This window comes from Nomia melanderi, chromosome 12 (genome assembly GCF_051020985.1).
Source record: "Nomia melanderi isolate GNS246 chromosome 12, iyNomMela1, whole genome shotgun sequence".
Lineage (NCBI taxonomy): Eukaryota > Metazoa > Arthropoda > Insecta > Hymenoptera > Halictidae > Nomia > Nomia melanderi.
Genome location: NC_135010.1, coordinates 4,404,586 through 4,426,364, shown reverse-complemented (window position 1 = coordinate 4,426,364; position 21,779 = coordinate 4,404,586). Strand labels below are relative to the sequence as shown.

The window sequence follows — 21,779 nt, the reverse complement described above, 5'->3', positions numbered from 1 at the left end:
AGGGATATGATACGAGTAGACAACGGAAGTTACACAGATACTGCTAGAAATATACAGAATTATTGAACTATGTATTAATAAATTATTTTATACACGATTACAAGTTTTCTTTAACTTTAGTTTATCTACTCGGATTAAATCCTACGTTACAAAGTTTTGACTTTTCAAATACTGAGCTATCGATAATATCAGTATCATCATACAGTTGAAATCAGTTGACCGCTCAAGACTACTCTTTTATCTTTCAAGCACGACAAACATGTCTTTTACTTTCATTGCAAGCTTATATACTTATTTTAAATTGTGTCTATAGATTTGCATGCAAAGATGAAAAGTAGAAGACAGTGCAGTCGATATAGGGTATGTGATAATAATCATACAGTGGCAGAGAGCGGTTAACTAATTTTAGTGATAGTAATAATCAGTAGTAATTGTATTTCTATTAGAAAACTTATTTATAAAGTATTATTATAACAGATTTAGTTTATACTTGATGATCATGCTATGTAAAAGAATCATGTAGATGCGATATTTAATTTAATAAAGAGTTACACCAACCCCTTTTTTCATGAATGGTATTTCTCACACATTATAGCACTGAAATTATAATACATTTTAGAAATTTGCTTTCTCTTTTTTCTTTTCTCATTAAATTTGTACGTCGTATTTTTATTGCCATCGGCGGGTATTTCATACACGTTTTCAAGATTTTTTAATCATTATTATTATCTTCACCGCTATTGCCTTAATTATGTGTTTGTTATGTATGACTGTATTGATTAAGTCTCACTTTCATATAATTATGTTATGTTAAATCCATGTTTCTGAGTACCTTTTAATTTTTTAAGAAGTTAGATGTAGTTACTGGTTTTACTAATAAGTATAAAAAACTTCTAGATCAGTTATATGTAGATAGAATTTATATACAAGTTCTTTTTTTTAATGTGCACGTATATGTATATGTACATATACTATGTGTAATATAATCTTTAACACAAACATTTAAAATATTAAATAAAATAGAAACTCCGCGTACGAATATAAGTCATTAATGTGAAAATTAATTTATGCAATTAGGTTGCACTTTAAAATTATAATAATTTGCATAGCAATTCTCATGTTATTAGTATGTAAACTGCAGTTAAATCTTTCTCTTAAACAGAAATTTTATTACTTATATTTATAATTGATGTAGTTTTATAATCTCTGCAAAACGTATTAAGATGTTTTTATAAGAAAAGATTAATTTAAAAAACACATTAATTTCAAGTTTTCTGAGAAGTACTTTTTAACATTGAATATTATTCATATCTATAAAAGTGTCGACCTCATTAAATAATATTTTTCAAATAAATATTTAAATGAATATGAATATTAAAGAATTTTACACAAATTGAAAGTATATATGAAAACATATTAAGCACAAATAATGAAAGAATATGGTGACAATCTTCTCAATTTGCATAATAACAATTTTAAACATGTTACGCATTATTTTTCAGAGTGTAAACAAAGATTGTTATTGCATCATATTTCAGTGATTATTATTAATGTTGCCGTTTTGTTAGTATTCAAAATTTATAAATCATTCTTAAAATCTATATACATATTTATTATTGGATATAAAATGTTAATATTTATAAAAACTTGAAGATGAAAACTATTTTATAAATATACATACTGAAAAAAATACAGAAATATTAAAAACTTTGAATGTAATACTTTAGGAACCCACTGGAAATAGTAAACTTTGTACTGACGCATAAGTATATATACATATTGTGCAAGATTTCAATATCCCTTTAGTTCAGCATGATTTTACATGCATATAACTTAAACTCAAGGAATCATAAACGTAAAAAACTTGTCAAATATAAAAATTGTATAGTGCAGTTGTAATATATAAGTATGTGCTTAATTAATTACATATACATAAACATGCCTACCCTTTACTGTATGAAATTAAGATAAAAGTAAAATATAATTGAACAATGGGATACAGTCTCTACAAATTACATACAATGTAACCCTTGAATATAATAATACTGTTCCAATTAAACTTAGTATCGTACTATGAAACATAAAATCGTAATATTTATCAAATTTTTCCAACTTAAATGTAATATACATTAATATAATTCTAACGTCTTTAATTGTTGTATAATGTATAAAGCAACAAATATAACTAAATTATATAACTTAACAAGACTTTTATGTTGTTCGAATCTTATTTGATTGTTAAATGCATTATCGATGTTGTGTTTATTATTTTTAGTAATATTCTGTGTTGTAATATACTATTATTAAAAATGAAGTGTTTTCTATTTATTAGGTTCTTCACCGTTTTTTGATTTCTGAGAAAGAGTCACGTCAATAGTTTGGCACAATAATATCAAATATTTCATACGTAACAGCATAAAATATAATTTTCATATAACACTGCTGTACCACGCTAAGTGTCTTTTTGTATTAGAATATCTATGTTGTGACTTTTATAATTACATAAAACTTTTCATTATATCGTGTCTAACACCTTGTGATTTAAATGATTTGTATACTACTTTAACAGCAGTAAGTATTTTTTTCAATGGTATTAACATGAATTTGTATTCTTAGATACTCTTTAACTGTGATAACACGTTAAGTATTAATCGTATTTTTATAATTTGGAAAGTTTATATACGTGTCGTATACTTAATTATTCAGATCATGTATCGCTTGTAAGATTCGTTTAACGTGCCCTACTTTAGTAATGCCAAGTTCCTTAAGATCTCTACGAGCTAGTGTTAACAATTCCCTACCTCGTATGTCGTGAGATACGAACTTGTCAGTGTATTCACCCAACTGAAGATTCTCTAACCAAGAGCACACTTCTTGAACACCCCATGTAGTAACTTGATCCCGAGCTGGATGTGTTCCAGAATTACCTCCCGAACGTCGGAATTTTAACCAGAATAAACCTCTGTGCCGATTCTTTTTATCTCCCTATTTAAGTGAAATACTTCATTAATTTTCGAAATCAAAAAGATATTTGAAATTAAAAATGTTACCTGATCATCCGATGGTAAACTTTGTAAATATACTAATCCTGTACCTCCTTCATCAAATGTACATTTTTTTAATTCTTGTTCCATATTGGCCAAAGAAAAGGATAATTTATTTTCTAAATCTTCTCGTAATCTCTGCATCATTTAAATTGAATTTTTAATAACGAAGTAAATAGTTAAAGCAATAAAATGCAAAATACTTACTAAGTTATGTGCTTTATCTCTAAGTAATTCGCACGAGTCTTCATAAAGTTGTCTTGCGCTTGAAACCAACTCTGTTACAACTGGTCTCAGATTGGTCTAGTAAAATATGTTATTTACTTAATAATAATTTTACTTGTAATACAAATATTTGATTGAAACGTTTAATAAAAACGAATTGATAAATGTTTAATATCTATCATTTCAAAAAATAAATTCAACAATAAAAAATTTTAAATACAATCTAAATACAATTATATGCATTTCGTAATTGTTAATAGATTATAATATAATAAAAATTTCAACCTGTAAAATTTTTCCATCTGGATGCACTTGTTCAAGTGCCTGATCAGTTCGAGTTGCAACCTGATATAAATCTGGTTCTAAGCTTGGATGCGATATAATAAGCAGTTTTACCCATTTAACCAAAGTTGTAACCACTTCAATGAATCCAAGCAAAATGTACATTTCTTCGTCGTTCAGATGCGATGGCTTACCGTGTACCAATAAACTAGACTTGGATTGTGACTGTAATTGTGCACTGCTTAAAGTAGATGTTGACTGAGACATCGCAGTAAGTGTACTACGCTGTTTTTCTTCCCATGTTTTCAAGGATGTTTCAAGAGCCTAAAAATATAGAAATCATGTTTACGTAATAATGAAAATTCATTATTAAACAGTATTAAATTATTTTGCTCACCCTGTTTCTATAAAGCATTTGCATACGATTTTTGTGTATGATACGTATAATTCCAGGCGGTTGAATCCAAGCTTCGCCGTCAACTTGTATAGGTACTCCTTCGTCACCCAAAATGTTAATTTGAACAGTTTGACACTGTGCAATTCTGTGGTGTTGCAAATTAATAAGTCTTGACGCAGCCATTTGAACAGAACCAAATACAGCTACAACTTCCAATATACGGTCATCAAACGAGGGTGCTAAAAACAAGTCTCCTTCCTTTGTGCCTCCCCAAAAATTCGTACCACCCATAAAACTAAGAGAAATATTGCTTTCTTAGTTGAAATAATTTATAAAAATATATTCTTTACTTTTATTTATATACCTTGGAATGTTTAATACAACAATTCCTTGTAAAGAAGGTAATGGTATCCGTTGACCATCACATTCTAGTTGCACCCTTTGTTCGAGATTTTTGTATGTTTTCTGCAACCACTGTTTAGATCCTAACACACCATACCACATATAGTTTTTTGCTCGCGACCTACATTTCTCTGGATGTTCTTCTCTCTTGTGATGGAAATCAAGACTAATTTTTGCATCTATGCCAATTCCAAAATAATTATTCATGACGCAACGTTCAAAATAGCCTTCCCTAGAAACAACATAATTTAATTAAATTATTATAATTTAATACTACATACTTAATTTATTTTCGTCAGAAACAGTGTGTTTATATAGGTAGAGCATAGTCTTACATTTTATCAACTAAAATAATGTAAGTTCAATAAAATAAAACATATTTACATTAAAGTTTCATCTGGGTCCATTAATGGTGATACAGCTGCACATAATGCATCCGCATTTGCTAGTAATGCTTGGCTAATCAGACCTGTTCCTCCACTGACATCTATAAAAATTTGAAATATTTTATTTTAGACTCATCTAAATTTATCATTTATAAAAGAACTAAAAGACAATTTTATTAAGACTTTGTTAATATCTGTATAATGTTCTTTACACTCTTTATGAAACTTAATACACTTACTTGGCCACATAGACAACTGAACTAGCGGATTAATAATTGGAAGTTTTTTAACGTCTTCAGTTTTATCAAAGGATTTAACTCTTTCATGGCGTAAACTTGCATTAGAACCACCAAGCCGCGCAGCCGTAGCAGCTAAAGAAACAACTTCTGATGCTTTTAGTAAACTGCCACTGCTAATTCGACGAGTTGCTTGAGGAGAAAAACCAGATTCTGGCAGTTCTACGCTTACTAATTATTAATATAATTAGTTAAAAATTTTGTATTATTTAAACGCAAGACAGAAGAAATACATAGTAAATACAATTAGTTCTTTTACAAAAACTTTCATGAATTCGAATAATATAAACAAATGACTCACATTTTTCCATGCTTTCACCATTATGTCGTCGTAAATATGGACTCATTTTAAATGCTGCATCTGAATCATGTTGACTTTCAATGGACATTGATGGACTCGGAGGATTGATTATAACACTTATCGTAGGTGGAAAATTATTAGGTTTTTCATTTGTTGGAGTATTGTCAGAAGAAACAGTAAAACAGCAAACAGGACTTAATAAATCAGATGCTTTACCATCTTGAGAGTCCTTAGGTTTAATATTCTCCGTTATATATTGTTCAGATGATCCTAATGTATGCTTAATTTTATTATTCTATAGAAAATTGATACAAAAATGTTAATTATATTTAAATATTTTTCACATAAAAATAATGTTAAACGTTTCAAGAAATTGTATTCAAAGTATATTAAAATAAAGTCCATATTCGTTGGGCTTACCTCTTTTTCTGTAACTGTGAAGTTTTTTACTTGCTTTTTAAATGATCTTCTAGCAATATCGTTCCCTTCCACGAATTGAGCTAAACTGCAATATTTTTGTGGTTTCTCCATATGTTCAGACTCTAAACATTCTCTTACAGAATCATATTTTTCTCCGATCATTGTGCTTATTAAATCTTGTCCAAGAGAACTTAAATCATCGATTAAACTTTCAGAATTTTGTACTTCGCTAGTGAACATTTCTGAATTATCAGGAGAATCAATATGCCCGATTTCAGAACTATCAGATCTTTTTGTAGAATCGAATATGTCACTACCTATACGAACTGAAATAAATAAGACAAGTCATCCGTTAAATGCATAAAACATAATTTAAAAGAACTTTTATAAACTTGAAATACTACTAATCGTTGTTATGCAAAATAAATACAAATTTTTGCGTATGAAAGATAAGAATTTCGCTTATATACTTACCAATCTCACTTTCGCTATTTCGTATTATATAATTTTTAAAATCCAAAGTATCAGAGATCATACTATCTGTACTAACAATACTATTACTACAACTACCTCTAGTTGTATCCATTTTACTTCTATTTTCAAACTTTGGTTCATGTTCTGGAGATATAAGTCGGGAATGAATTGAATCTGTATCAGGAGAAATAATGGTATCTTGCATGGTAGCATCATCTGAAGGTGAACTTGTATCAAAATTCGTTCTTGTAACACTTGTTTGAAACTCTGAAGAACCTTCAATGTTGTTAGACTCATATTGATAATTAGACATATTAATTTCCGTTTCTTGTTGAGTGTATATAGACATAGACTGAGTTGTTAACTCGTAAAAATTAAATGAACTGAAAAAATATTAATAGATACACATTTTATAACATATAAAAATCTTTAACAAGTTTATACGAGTTATATTAACACTAGAATTACTAGACAGATCAAAATGACTTAATTCGACATTTTTATTTACAGTTTTTGAAACTATACACTTGCTTTTATGGGAAATTATTTAATAAACTTCTTCGCACATGTACATACTATAATAAACGTTAACCGATTTCCGACAAAAGCATTTTTGTTATCTTTATAAAAAAAATAGAAGTCGTTCAGTTTGATTGTTCGGTATTACTAGTATTAATTAAGTTTCAAGTAACTTCAACATATAAAGTGATTTTAAGTTTTACTAATAAATTATGTACAAAATAAAAATTAATGTATTTACCCTTGAGGTAAATTGTCACTGTTTCTTCTACTATCAGCAAAACCATCGGGAGCAGGTAATGTCAATAATTCTTCAGGTTGAGAATCTCTTCTAAGATCAGGTATTGGACTTAAAGATGCTACATTCGGAGTAGGACTAAGAGTGCATATCGAATCTTCTGTACTTTTTATAGACTCTACTAATGGTCCTATAGATGAGATTTCACCATGTTCGATTTTTAAACCAGGTATATCCATTTGTTGTTTTTTATCTATAATACAGTTTTTTGTCGTAAGTATTTTTAAAAAAGAGCAATTTGAAAAAAACGATAAAAGAGATCTTTTAAGCAAGATGATTATTAAGAACTTACTTGATACAGAATTTAATAATGTAGTATCATCAGATGCAGCAGTTGCATCTGCTGTTTTGGAAGTATCTTTAACATGTGTATTAATGTGATCATCTATGGTTAATTGTGAATATTCTATAAGATGTCTTATAAATCTTTTTAAACTATTTGCTCTATAATTTCGTGAAATCAAGAAAAATATTAATATTATTCCTTGTCTATTAATACTTTATTTAAGTTATAACAACAATGTAATTAAATGTTAATATACCTTGACATTACAATTTCTTTTTCTACAAGACGTCTCCTTAGAACCTTCTTTAAATTCGTTATGTCTTTTTCTGGTTTTTCTAATACACCTTTTTCATAACTCTCAAGTGATAGAGATACATCAGCATTCAAAGTATTATTATCCGTACTTTCAGGATGTTCGTTCAAGTATTCTTCTTCGTTACATAATGTTTGTAAAAACGAATCAAGCTTGTGCTGAAGTACTCTACACTTATCTTCCACTTGTTGGTCCTTTAAATTTATGTTTTCTAGTATATGTGATGCAAAATCTCTTACTGTGTCACATAAAGTTCTGCAAATAAACAGTTTTTACCAAAATAATTTAGATGATATATTTTATTATGTGAAATATGATATACCAGTCTTTGTAATGTACAAATTATATTATAGATATAATAGAACTATATTTACTGTCATTTGTAAGTATGAAATAATAATTAATAAATGGATTAGAATACAAATAAAAATATTAAATATTTAAAATTTGTTATTTTAAACATTTATTTTTCGTTGTATAATTTATCTGTACTATATTTTCTGTAAAATACTTACTGAATACTAGATAAATCTACATTATCCTGATCCGATTGTAAAATATTTGTTACATGAGTAATAACATTGTTCTCGTATTGATGGGCGATACTGGACTTTAAGGATGTATCAGATCGACTTAAAGCAGTTTTGTGACATGGCAGAGATATGCTACGTTCAAAAGTCATAATACTCCATCGATCAAGCATTTTTGTGCCCGCCTTTTCATACTTTTCTAATAACTGGGGTAAGTGAGTATCATCATCACAAGAAGACCCCCAACCCAATACACGTGCCAGATCATTTCCTGTTCCCAAAGGTAGAACTCCAACTTGGCACTGCTTCTATTTCAAATTGTTAAGCAATAAATAATTTTGTTACAGATTTCAAATGAAACATGCATTTGGAAGCAATTTATAATGATGTAGATGTATTTCTTAGAACTCCAAAATTCATGGAATTATTTATTGTTGATCTTAGATTAATTTACTATTATAAATAATTGAGGAAAGAAAATAGTTATAATAAACTAAATAATCTCCGAAAAGTATTTTAAATTGTCAAAATATACAAATTTTGATATATTACACAGCCTGCATTGTAAAAAATATTAAGACATGTTATTTTATCACAAAAAAATACAAACATTGTATTCTAAATTACATCTGTTTTATTTTTGGTAAAACTTATTTCATCGAAACTCCTTGTAATATTATTAAATATGAATTATGGATAAATATTAGGCATCCTGTAAAACAAAGCTATATTATAAAAGTGAAAACAGAGCAACAGGTAAAAATAAATATACGATTTTCACTTACATTACTTAATAAATATAAATGCACAAATTCTGGAACACTTTAGTCCTTTTAAGTGTATATCTTATATTTTAATTAAATTTAATCCACAGACGTTATTTTCTAAGCCCAATAAATTAATTTTTTTAAATTATGTTAACACATTATTTTGTGTAAATCCGGAAATAAATGATTTGTTTTATTACTTTTCCTAGGAAAATAATAAATCGAAAAGTGCTTTTATATAATCAAATTTAAATTATTGATATATAAGCTTTTTAATAAGTTGCAAATTTTTTAATATGTGTTCAATTAATTTTATTTTCAATAGTTATTTGAATTTTAAATACATCATTATATTAATTATCATTGTAACAAGCATAAGATTGCTACATAAAATTCTTAATAAAAAAAAAAGTAGTAACATAATATTAAAACAACAAATCACATTCAATAATTTTTAAATAATTCGTGCTTAATTTACACTTACCATCTACAAATAAAGTTAATGAAGCTTCACGCATACAAAGAATCCTAATGCATAAACACCAGTATCATCTGAAATAAAATTATAAAAAAGACACGCCATGCTGTTTAAAATAGTAAAGCTTTCCATGATCATATACTTAACTCTTCTGTGAAATTTACAAATTCACATGGTTCAAGGAAACTTGAAGAATGTTTGCATTATTTACGAAACAGTACTATCTAACAATTTATTTGGAAAGTTCTAAAATATTTATTATACTTTGTCCTGCTTATTTTAATTCTCACGTCATTACTAAAAAAATATGATTTTAATATAGAATATTTTAATAGAATATATAAGATAGAGATGTTTACAGAAAGCATAGTATAATGCAAAATACAACTTTTAATATATTAAATTTTCATTAAAAGTAATTTAATTTTCAAAGAAGAGTTAAGAAAATACATTTTGTTTAAATATTTAAATATATATAATACAGCAAATATTAAGACATTCTAAACAATAATAACAGAATACAAACATGCAGATAATAAAAAATTAATAATTACTTTATTTTTTATTCATCTTATTTATATTCTTCGAGGTATATAATTATGTAATTTTTAAATATGTTTACAACTGTAATCTATAATCATGCATTCATAGGTGCATACAACTGTGATTCAATGTTAAATCTAAAGAGCATTACAGTTTTTATTTAAAATAATCATATGTAAGATAAATACATAAATGTATATCATGTAATAAAAATTCAAATTCATGCAATTAGTTAATATATACAAAACAAAGGAATTCTTCTAATTCACTGCTTTTACTTACATGCATTCCTAAACGGTCAATCTCAGAAAGAACCCAACCAACAGATCCATCGCCGCTGCATACCAAAATGCGAAATGGATCAAAGTGACGAAATAATCTCAACCTGTTTATAACAGATTCGAAAATTTCCTTTCAAAAATATATTAATAATACATTAAAAATTTGCATATAAAGTAATATGAAGAAACTTACCCTGGTCCTGGTCCTCCTTTAATAAGATCAAATACTTGTGCAGGGTTTAATAATTGTTTAAACCTTCTAAGAAATTTAACACCTTGATTGTCACCAGATTTACTATTTACAAATACTAAGAGTGGACTACACCCAGTAGGTCTAATAGCTTCCCAAGCTTCATCACTACCTATGAAATATTAATATGTATGGTGTACCGCTAATTTTAAATGCACTCGATCATACATATGTAAAATAAGTACATCAAAAACATATTCTTTTGGATAATATTATACATTTTATTTTTCAAAACTTTATTTTGTCAAATAAAATATCAATTTGATTAAATAATTAAACTTATAGAAGAATTAGGAATATCAATGGACGAGAATCAGTCCTCATCATTCATTGTCACTCAGTAAATATTGAATAAATGATATTCTACTGTAAATAGTAATTTAGGAAAATATCCATACATCATATCTAATTTTAAAAGGAAAAACAAAAATATACGAGTATATAAACGTTTAAGAAATCAAATTTACCTATACTATGCAATGCTGTAGGAGGAACTACACTCAATTTAGCTGGTCCTAATGGACATTTAACGCTTATGGCAGGTCGGCATGCTGTGTGTACTGTGGCTCTACACCATAAACATCTCCAATCTTGAAGTCTAATGGAATAACAAACTCAAATCAATAAAAATTTTAACACATTCGCGTCCACAGTCAAATTTAAAATACTCTTACTGTGGAGTGTGTCTTTCTTGCAATTATTTTATGTAATACATTATTCATATAATGTTTATAGATTTAAAACATAGTAAATAAACCAACTAAAGCATTTTACATAAATGTCATATATGTGTTATATTTTGATATAATCAAAGCAATAATAGGATACACCATACACCAGACATATGTTAATATCATTATAGTAAACAGTAATTAACAGCATCATACATATGTGACACTGGGCTCTCTAAACGAATCGCTGTGTCACACATATGTGACGTGTGGTCACAAACGTGGTAATTAATAAAAGTTTTCAACCTTAAATTGAGACATTTTTTATAAAACAACTTTATACCTGAGTACAGAGCCACAAGTTTTTTCACACAGAGAACATTTTGAGGATACTGGTAAATTGCCCTCCATCCATTGATGTGGCATAGTAATGTTCTAAACAAAAAGAAAATTTTAATTATTAAAATTATTTTTAATTGTCATTATTTTCTCAGAAAATGTATAAATTTATTTATTTATTTATTTATTTATTTATTTATTTATTTATTATATATTATCTGAAAAATAAGGACAATTAGTAAATAAAGAAATTCTATTATTCTATGATGAACAAAACTTGTACATTATTATAATTCTATATTTATGAAAGGAAATTTATTTTTCTCATACAAAACTATTATACATACCCCATCTTGGTCCTCAATAATGTCCTTACCAATAGATGCCAATGTAGTCCATTTGCAATTATTTATTGCTTTTATGCTACATTGCTTATGAACTTTATATTTACATATTTCACAACTTAATCCATGAGAAGTAACACCTACAATATATAAATATTTTTAATTACTAATTTACTTCAATAGACAATTGTTATATAATTTATACATTTCATTTTTAACGTTTAATAAATATCGATAACATAGAAAATTAAATCTGTAGAAGCAATAGTATTCACTTTTATCATTCACAGTTACGATGTTAAATAATAACAATACAAATTTTAATTATAAATACATTTTGTTTTAATATTTTGGCAGATTTCCTTAAGTTGTTTAATTATTTAATAAAAGTATGCTTGCAAACATTAAAATATGTTTTCATACCATAAAGAGTATCTCTGCAAACATTACAATACGTTGGTCTCGCATGGCTTGTTGCATACCATTGATGATTACCACTAAGCATTTCTGCAATTCCAGAATCTGCTTGAGCACGATTCTCTGTTACTGTCCTTAACGCGTTCAGCCAATCTTCCATTTCTTGTCTACTTTCGCCACAGAGAACCAGTGATCGAAATGGAGTTATCACCTATTAAAAATTATATAGTCTCATAATATAAATACACAATATTCAATATTACTTTAATCACAAAATTTTTATGTAAGAATTTTTTTATAACACACAATCATAGCAAGATTTTAAATGTAAGCAAACAAATATAAAAAATAAGGAAAAACATTGTAATGAAATAAAAAATTAAAAATAAGTAATATATGTTAGATTTTCTATAAAGTTTTTGAAATAAGATGAAACCTACTTTTGTCAATACTTAAAATACATAAGTAAATCACGATTTTCTTTATTAATAAATATATTTCATGTAACGCATATTATCACAAATGAAATATTAATGTTTATCGTAATATGCATAGCATAAAATGAAACATTACCTTGAATCGAGAACGGGTTCTCTGTTGCTTTGGTGACATTTGAATTGCAATTTCAAACACATTTGAATTCGTATAATTTACACGTACCGTAAATAATTAAAAATATTACATTAGTACAGAGGATATCAACTTTCGTGTACACGAAGAGTATCATAGTAAAATACACCGAGAATCAGAATAACCAAAGATAGTTATGTGAGTGTTGCTCTTTTCTTCTTCTTTAAGCCATTGCTATGTCCTATTTTCCATGGCGCATGTCATATCACCTCGTTTATAAATAAGTGTCTAAATGAAAACGACATGCATTATTGTGGACTCTTCTTCTGTTCATGACTTCTTTTGTCAATGCGTTATTGTTCTGTCTGCAGTTGTTGCTACAATGAATAAATGTAAGCATGTTGGGAAAACGAAAATATATTTCAAAGGATTTCCATTCAAAGAAAGTTTGAATAGAACCAACACATGTGCGTATTTTCAGATATTGATTATGAAAGTAATGTAAATATGAAGCATCGAGTATTTATGAATTGGTAATTATAAATAAATATAAACATATATATTACTTATTTATGCAGTAAAAGAACAACATTCTATCTCTTTACTTTGTTTTAAATTAACAATTTACTGTTACTATAAAAATGTTGGCACAAAAAAATCAAAAATAATAATTTATAGTTAATGAGAATTAAATGGAAAATAATATGATCTTCTTGACACCATTATATTTTAGTAATATTTGTAAGAAAAAGGCCAGTTGTTTTTATTCACAAATTAATAAATACGCATAACATACATAATTGTGTAAATATATTCTATGGTTTCGGGTATGTGTTCTAAAATAATGACACATGCTATGAATGCTTCTGAAATTGAAAAAATTGAGCATTCATTTTCAAAATGTTCGTATAATTTTCAAAATGTTCGTATAATTAAATTTTTGAACTTTTATTTTCATTGCGTACTATTTAGATATTAAACGCTTATAGTATATGATGTACACAATTGTACTCGAAGGCGTACAAAATAGTCTTTCGTAAATTACAATATAAATAAGGAAGAGTATCCATAGAACATTTTTAAGTTAATTCTGCATTAATTAATTCGGTATGTTAACAGAATGTATCATAAATGACACCATAATCTGTTAATTGTTTACGTTACGAAAATGAAAAATATTAATTACAAACAAAATATTAATTACTAACAAATTTTTTAATTATTTTCGACATTCTGAATTAGCGCATTCTTATTACTTTGATGTATTTTCCATATTTTAAAAATTAATTGTTATGTTAACATTTCTTATAAAAAAAATAAAATAACCTGTAAATGAGAATTAAAAGAGCATATGTAAAATAGATTTCGCGCCGCGACGACTAACATTAATTAAGCGCTCCTTTTAATTCTTTTTCTGTCCGACGATAGCGCAAATATCGTTTCTTTTAGATTAACATTGTGGTAGGTTTATATGAATATTCACGATTCCATCATTGACTTCGCAATATTCAAGTGATTCGATGAGTCCGCCCGCGGGTTTCTAGTGACACTACTCTTACGAAAAGTTACCCGTTCCATAACTACTTTTAGCTGTTGTTTGAACACTACATAGAACTGCTCACATCGCAGTCTCGGGTAGGCTTGAGTAGAGGTAGTGGGGGAACGCTGTTTCCAAATTACTAGCGTGAGGGGAGTAAGTTTGACATCTCTGATGTAAGGAATCAAAAATGTCAAAAGGATTCGAAGTCCGATATCATTTGTCTGCAATTGCAACCGATCTTTCTACATCATTTTCATTCAGGCATTAATGTTATATTTAACCCGATTTTGTTTGTTACATTAATTATAAATAACGGTTGATATAAAATTTGATTACAAAGAACTACTTAATGGTATGCTTTAGCTTTTAATAGCTTTTCTTAAAAAATATGTAGTGTTTACAAAAATTTAGATACTAAAGTTGATAGCATTTTTTATGGAATATAGTTTTATTTAGTGTCTAAATGTATACGAAGCATTAGTATCTGAAATTTCACGAGAATGGTATAACTTAGCAGACTGGGAATCTGGTATACGAAAACCATCAAGCATTACACAAGTCGATGTCATATTAGTTCCACAAGATAAAATGTATGAACTTGCAGTATGCCTATAAGTATATAAATAATATTGGAAGATTAAAAATATGCATTTATATTTTTTTTAAATCATTAAAAAACTATGTACCTTGTTTTGGATTTTTTATTTAAAGAATTTATTGGTGTAGAGAAAACATTTGAAGAATTTAATGTTCTATTATGTATTTCATAAGACATGAGTTTCTTCTGTAGTTCTATATTCATCAGTTTTAGCTTGTTATACTTTTCTCTAAATAATTTCATATTCTGACTAAGATTATAGTAATGAGATTTCAGTAATTCATATTTTTTATCCTTAAATGAAATCATAAGTTTAGCTGTATGTCTTTACATATAATATATATAGAAATGTTAGGAACTAACAATTTCAAGAAACCGTTGTACAATAATTTTCATTTGATTATTTTGAAAACCATAAATTGTGTAGAATGATTCCAATGATTCCTTAAGCGGTACAAAAAAATTTTCCACTTGGGACAAGGAAGGTTGTTGTAGTTCCACAGAAAAATTATCCACTTTTTGGCACTGAGGGCATTGTTTTGATGCTATATTGTGAATGATTATATTTTTTAAATATTGATATAATAAATTTTTGCTACTTTTAATTATTTTATTTAACCCGATTGATCAAATATATTCTTTTCTGGGGACAGTATTTTACTCGAGAAATTATTGTCCTTCTTTAACACTAAATGCACTGACACTATATATATATTTATTCCTACTGTAACCAGTCAAATAACTGGTTATAAAATAAAAGTACACAAATTAAGAAATAAATTTTTCTTAATGTAAACAGAAACAAAGGGAAACATAAAAATTGTTAAACTGATTAATCAGACAATATAGGAATTAATACAAGGATCAATGAACGAAAGAAAACGTCAACTTTGTAATCGAATTTAAAAACCGGTCATTTGACTGGTCGCGGTACGTTTAGTGTTAACTTTCACTGTTCATCACCTTGTTGAATACAGCCCTGACAATATATGTGGCCGCATTGCGTTAAACAAAATGGTTTTTTTCCTCTGTAAGCTGTAGCGAAACATTTGTTGCAAATGAATCCATTCATGTTTGTTCTGTATCGAAGAAAATGGTTAAATTCGAATTGTTGACGTAGTGGAAGAATGCTGATCGTGAGTCACTAGTATGAGGGGAGTATGTCACTAGCAGTTCAACACCTCTGTTCTATGGGGATAAAAATATGACAATAAGGAGTCGTTAAATTTACAAAAGCAATAACAATCAATCTACATCCTAATGATGAAAAGTTTCTGCGTTATTTTAATCTAAACTTATTTTAGTTTATGTATACGTAATTTATATAATAACAATAATAACTTCATATATTCTTATAATTCTAGTAATTTACTTAGACCTAGTTTTGAAAGAAAGGTAGTAGAATATAATATGCTCTAATTGCAGTATATACAGAAAATTAAATAATAGTTACTTTAAATAACGAATTATCAATGTAAAAGTACAGTTAAATAAATGTAAAAATACAAATATGATCAATAAAAAGTGGTATATAATAAACTCTGATCACAGAGTCCTCTGTGGTAGTGGTGTAATGTTGCAGACGGTGAGTGACCTGGCTGTGTTGAATCAGCGATTATTGGGTGCAGTATAAAAGATTAGAAATTAGTCAGAATCGTGTATATGGTTAAATTTGTCAATAGATAATTAATAATTACTGCACTGTAATATAATTAATATAAGGCGTAAGAATGATTTTGTTAGAGATATATAACAGGATACTAGAAGAGACATTAACTAACAAAATAAAAAATGCCTTGTCAGGGTAAGTGAAGTATTTTTCTTTTTTAAAGCAAATGTTTGCGTGTTCTGTGATATCGGCGAAGATTATAAGCAGGGGCGGTACCCATTTCAAATATTATGAATGTTTCTTACAACATAGTATAAAAAGCTTTTTTATTTTATACGTTCACATGTATTACAATTTTCTTTCTTTATAATACTAAATGATTTTTAAAGTAAATATTATGTATTTATATCATATGTAACTTTTCTTTTTATCTAAAATGCTATATGTTCTATTAGTTTTTATTGTGTACATCCTTAACCCTAATGCACCATTCAAATAATAGTTACATCAATGTTTTATGAATTAAAATTGTTTAAAATTGACATCCAATTAAGAAAAAAGATTTATCTATAAACATATGTATGAATTGGTGGTACTAAATTAATTTATACATTTCTGTAATAAAAAATATAATTAAAAACAAAGGTTTATTTTTAAGCCAAATCAACCTAAGCAGTGCATAAGGGTTAAATTTTATAATGTTGCATAAATTCTATGAACTTGTATTAGTTTGTGTGTAAATACAGCATTCATTTAATTTATAATTTTACTTTTCCATTGTTAATTTGACTATTTAATATAATAAAGTAATATCTTTTTATAGTCATAAACCAGAATCTACAGATGTTGTTATAGCAGATTTTGATGGTGTATTGTTTCATATTTCTAACTTAAGTGGTGACAAGTCAAAAATTAGAGTAAGTGTGCAAAGATATATTTCGACATTTTATGTTTGATAAAGAATTTCTAATAACAATATGTACATTTTAATTATCCTTTAAATAACATATTAATGACATTTTATTTTTGTTTTTATTTTTCATCTCCATATAATTTAATTAATTCTTATTAAGAATAATTAACTATTTTCTTTGTAATTATACTTTATTATATATCTTATTTATTAGTAATTTACATTTTTCATTGTAGATAAGTATTTTACTTAAATTTTATAAGCAATTACAAGAGCATGGGGCTGACGAATTACTTGTACGTGAATACGAACCTTATCTTATAGCTCCTGAAAATGGTAAAAAACTTCACAGAAATTTGTTTAATGTATAGTTATGTGTATGAAAATTATATGATTACAGTACTTAATGAAATTATTAATATTTCTAGGCTACAATGTTTCTGTGTTGATAGATTTGGCAAATTTGCCAGAAGACTGGGAATCATTAGTTAAAAAAATTGCCCTTTTAAAAAGACATTGTTTTGCTAGTGTATTTGAAAAATATTTTGATTTTCAAGAAGAGTACTATAATTCCCCAGGTACAGAATTGCAAAAAAGGGCAGTTATCCAATATAGAGATGAAGAAACAATGTATGTACAAATTTTGGTTTCTATATAGCAAAAATGTAATATCTATTATCAAATGAATTTTATATTAAGGTATGTTGAAGCCAAAAGTGATAGAGTAACAGTGGTATTTAGTACAATATTTAAAGATGAAGATGACATGGTTATTGGAAAATTATTTTTACAAGAATTAAAAGAAGGCAGGCGTGCAAGTCACACAGCTCCGCAAGTCTTATTTAATCATCGTGAACCTCCATTAGAATTACAAGACTCTGAAGCTGCTGTTGGAGATTGTATCGGATACATTACATTTAGTAAGTATTAATTATTATTTTCAAATATAAAAATAAATAAAAATATGAAAGAGGGTATATAATAATTACATATTTGTTTTTTTTTTTAAGTATTATTTCCACGACACACAAATAAAGAGGCTCGTGATAATACCATTGATTTAATACACATGTTCAGAAATTATTTGCACTATCACATTAAGTGCAGTAAAGTTTACATTCACTCAAGAATGCGTACCAAAACGACAGACTTCTTGAAGGTATTAAATCGGGCAAGATCGCAGTCTAAGAATACTGAAAAGAAAACAATTACGTAAGTTGATTTCATATCATTATCTATGTAATATATATTTGTCAGTATTATACAAATAGTTGCATTATATTTTACAGGGGTCGAACATTTATCAGGAAGGAATGAACTTAAACATATTCCATTCATAACATTGTTTTGATAAAGGATAAATGACAAAATCTTCATTTATCTTATAGATTTGCTAGAAATTCTTTGATTTTCTGGCAAAAAATATTCTTTGTAATGGAGGATTCTAACTCATAAGATTAATGAGTCAAGAGCTTCCTATCTTCAAGTTTTACCACACCATTAACTTCGAACAGTACAATGTTCTTTAGAAAAAAGTCTACACTGCTGTAGACATATCTAAGATATGTTATGTATGCAGCAAGGCAATGCATGATTCAAAAGTTATTTTATATTAAAGTTCTTAAAGTAATGCTGCAAGAATGCATAGAGTCTACAAAGAAATCAGGGAATTCATAGTCTTTAAATGATGTTAAGTATTTTCTGTTTCGTTATGTCCGTATGTGAACAATTATGTTAATCAACTTAATAGTGATCATTACCATCAAAGTATGTACGATTTCACATTCTATTTCATTTAATACAATTATATTGACTAATTTTATTCGAAGCATTATTTTTTACTGAAATCCACGTATAGTGACAAACACTCAAAATACGCAGTAATACGTGGGATTTACGAATTAATATAATTAATGTATCAGTTATGTGTTTAACACAGCATTGTGAATTTTGATAAATTATTTTTATTGTCTATACTCTCTTATTAACGTATAATTATTGTAAGATAATAAAAGTATTACTTCTATATAATAGACACTATAATTATATAACCTTCGTTTGTATTAATGGCTAAAATTGATTTAGAAACAGTGGGGTTTTGCATTATTGATTTGTAATTAGTAAATGGTTACAAGGGTTGGAAAATCAGATTGAGGTGTAAACTAGGGAGTGCCAGACACAAGTATTCATTAATAACCACACCCTTTTATTTAGCACAGGCACAAAAGATATAGAGCCACATAGTGTGCCTGTTAGGGTTTCAGTTACAAGCATTCTCTCAACCAGAATGTATCAAAATTTCTAAACCTTTGATGTAATCAGTTTTTATATTAAGTGAAAGAAATTGGAGTCTTCAACGGTAGTGAATATTTCATTATATTTTTGATGATATGTAAGTATTGAAAAATGTATAAAATATTTAGATTAATTTTCAAAATATTTATATTTACTTTGCAATATTTATATTTACTTTGCAATTAATTTGAACTTATCGTGTACCAAATTTTAAATGACATGTATTATCAGTTACTTTTATTTTAGATACAAAGAACGTACATTATTGTATATAGTTTCGATTTCCTAAAATCGTACTTTTATACGGATTAAAAAAAAAATATTTATGTAAATAATTATTAGTATTATGGAAAACACGAGTAATACTTCTTGAGTAAGATTACACGTATAAAAGATTCGTTTTATAAATTTAATAAAATAACAAAGGATTTTCAGAGTTGTCACATTATGAAAGAAATGGATGAGTCAACTATCGCATCACTTTTGCCTTCGTCATCTTTTTCACCGTGTTCACCTAATGAAATAGCTATACGTCCAGGAGATTGTGTTGAAGGTGGTGTTGAACAGTGGTTAGAAGATGAAGCGCTACCGGGATTTCGTGTTTGGCAACTTGCTGGTATTATTCTTTCTGTTTTACTTAGCGTGTTAATTGCTCTCTGTTGTTGCATTCGCTTCAGAGTACCACGGACCAAGCAAGAAATAGAAGCTGATTATATTCGAAAAAAAATCACAAAAAGTTTCAGACATGAATTATCTAAAATCAGTAATATAGAAATGGATGAAATGGATTTGAAGAAAGGTAAAGAAACTATTTAAAATAAAAGTTTAATATTTTTACTTTATTATCTAATTCTAATCCATATGTTACTTTTTTATTAGCATTAAATAAAATTCAAAATAAATTTGATACGGAAACTCATGAAGTGCAGAAAGAACATCAAGAAAAAACTCATAAAAGTATACAACACGGATTACGATCAAGATTCAATGCAATGTTTAGTATAATTCATTTTAATAAACAAGAATATACTAAAGCTGACGATATAATTTAATAAATTATGCAGATCGTTACATATTTTTGTAAAAATAATAGCAAAAATTATATTTTCATATTTGTTTATATTCGGTAATGAATTTTCTGAAATAATAGTACAGTTAAAAATTGGTGTACTCTCCATTTAAAATTGTCTATGAAATTTTAAGCATGTTTTATAGAAATATAACATTTTAAACATAATAAGTAAACTCTACACAGTATTAATTGACTAAATATAATCTTTATTTGATGAGTATAATACAGAAATCAAGTTACTTTACATGCAACAATAATCTACACCAAAGGATAATATATTTTGGAAAGCACTTAATGGGACTATGATGTACATTACCTACCGCATTACGTTTTAATTATTTATGTTATTATCTGTTTAGTACTGTTAAAAGTGCAGATTTGCCACTATTATTAAATAAAATAATAGTTTACAAACTAGCAATTTTAAATGAAACTTTGCTTACGACAAGAAAAAATCACAGTACAAACTTCACGTTGTTATTAATGATTAATAGAGCACTGCTGTATTTGTCTTCAAACGATGTTAAATTTTTAACACCATCATTACAATTATAATACATATAAGAAACAAAATTTGTAGATAAATTACGTTTCTTATTGTCTCTCCCTTTCTTTCTTTCTTTCTTCCTTTCTTTCCTTCTTTCTTTCTTTCTTTCTTTTCTCTTTCCCTTTTTATTAAAAAAAGAAGTATTCTTGCGATTTACGCATTTTCACATATAAAATGTTATTTATTGTATTTACGAAATAATAAATTTTTGGAAATATTGTGAAATGAAACACAATGAAATACAAATATTTATAAAAAACATTTATTACTCGGTAAATATAAAATGAGCACTTGTAATCGCCAAACGGAATCAAATATAAGTTTATAACGAGATTTTTACACAGAGAGCATCAAAGTGGAAATAAACAAGAA

General features: G+C 27.1%; 4 protein-coding genes across 15 annotated transcripts; 2 read left to right on the top strand and 2 right to left on the bottom strand.

The window, feature by feature from the left end:
• Positions 1-52: 52 nt before the first annotated feature.
• On the bottom strand, positions 53-12,984 carry LOC116426204 (diacylglycerol kinase eta). 8 transcript variants are annotated; one of them, XM_031974842.2, is made up of 22 exons: positions 12,837-12,984; positions 12,270-12,474; positions 11,850-11,986; positions 11,507-11,598; positions 10,960-11,090; positions 10,436-10,604; positions 10,244-10,346; positions 8,159-8,481; positions 7,587-7,898; positions 7,337-7,488; positions 6,988-7,237; positions 6,228-6,610; positions 5,754-6,079; positions 5,334-5,628; positions 4,976-5,203; positions 4,735-4,837; positions 4,313-4,582; positions 3,949-4,243; positions 3,555-3,875; positions 3,252-3,347; positions 3,051-3,182; positions 53-2,985 (listed from the first exon to the last, which is right to left on the bottom strand). In XM_031974842.2, exons 1-22 carry the CDS (start codon positions 12,873-12,875, stop codon positions 2,695-2,697), a joined length of 4,653 nt encoding a protein of 1,550 aa, XP_031830702.1. In that variant the 5' UTR covers positions 12,876-12,984; the 3' UTR covers positions 53-2,694. The 8 variants fall into 8 exon arrangements, with proteins under 8 accessions (XP_031830702.1, XP_031830706.1, XP_031830707.1 ...); XM_031974846.2 differs by having other exon boundaries at positions 4,976-5,164; XM_031974847.2 differs by having other exon boundaries at positions 4,976-5,107.
• Positions 12,985-14,483: 1,499 nt separating this feature from the next.
• LOC116426206 (uncharacterized) lies at positions 14,484-16,192 on the bottom strand. The gene is made up of 4 exons (XM_031974848.2): positions 15,935-16,192; positions 15,335-15,516; positions 15,060-15,265; positions 14,484-14,982 (listed from the first exon to the last, which is right to left on the bottom strand). Exons 1-4 carry the CDS (start codon positions 16,041-16,043, stop codon positions 14,826-14,828), a joined length of 654 nt encoding a protein of 217 aa, XP_031830708.1. The 5' UTR covers positions 16,044-16,192; the 3' UTR covers positions 14,484-14,825.
• Positions 16,193-16,393: 201 nt separating this feature from the next.
• On the top strand, positions 16,394-19,315 carry Arpc2 (Actin-related protein 2/3 complex, subunit 2). Of its 2 annotated transcripts, none has more exons than XM_076372905.1 (7): positions 16,394-16,775; positions 17,404-17,497; positions 17,730-17,829; positions 17,946-18,123; positions 18,193-18,413; positions 18,504-18,705; positions 18,783-19,315. In XM_076372905.1, exons 1-7 carry the CDS (start codon positions 16,702-16,704, stop codon positions 18,808-18,810), a joined length of 897 nt encoding a protein of 298 aa, XP_076229020.1. In that variant the 5' UTR covers positions 16,394-16,701; the 3' UTR covers positions 18,811-19,315. The 2 variants fall into 2 exon arrangements, with proteins under 2 accessions (XP_076229020.1, XP_076229019.1); XM_076372904.1 differs by having other exon boundaries at positions 16,399-16,775; positions 17,922-18,123.
• A 368-nt stretch (positions 19,316-19,683) lies between these two features.
• LOC116426339 (uncharacterized) lies at positions 19,684-21,433 on the top strand. Of its 4 annotated transcripts, XM_031975157.2 has the most exons (4): positions 19,684-19,885; positions 20,035-20,161; positions 20,224-20,587; positions 20,668-21,433. In XM_031975157.2, the coding sequence occupies exons 3-4, from the start codon at positions 20,236-20,238 to the stop codon at positions 20,838-20,840; spliced, it is 525 nt and encodes a 174-aa protein (XP_031831017.1). In that variant the 5' UTR covers positions 19,684-19,885; positions 20,035-20,161; positions 20,224-20,235; the 3' UTR covers positions 20,841-21,433. The 4 variants fall into 4 exon arrangements, with proteins under 4 accessions (XP_031831017.1, XP_031831020.1, XP_031831021.1 ...); XM_031975160.2 differs by lacking the exon at positions 20,035-20,161; XM_031975161.2 differs by lacking the exon at positions 20,035-20,161 and having other exon boundaries at positions 20,215-20,587.
• Positions 21,434-21,779: the final 346 nt, after the last annotated feature.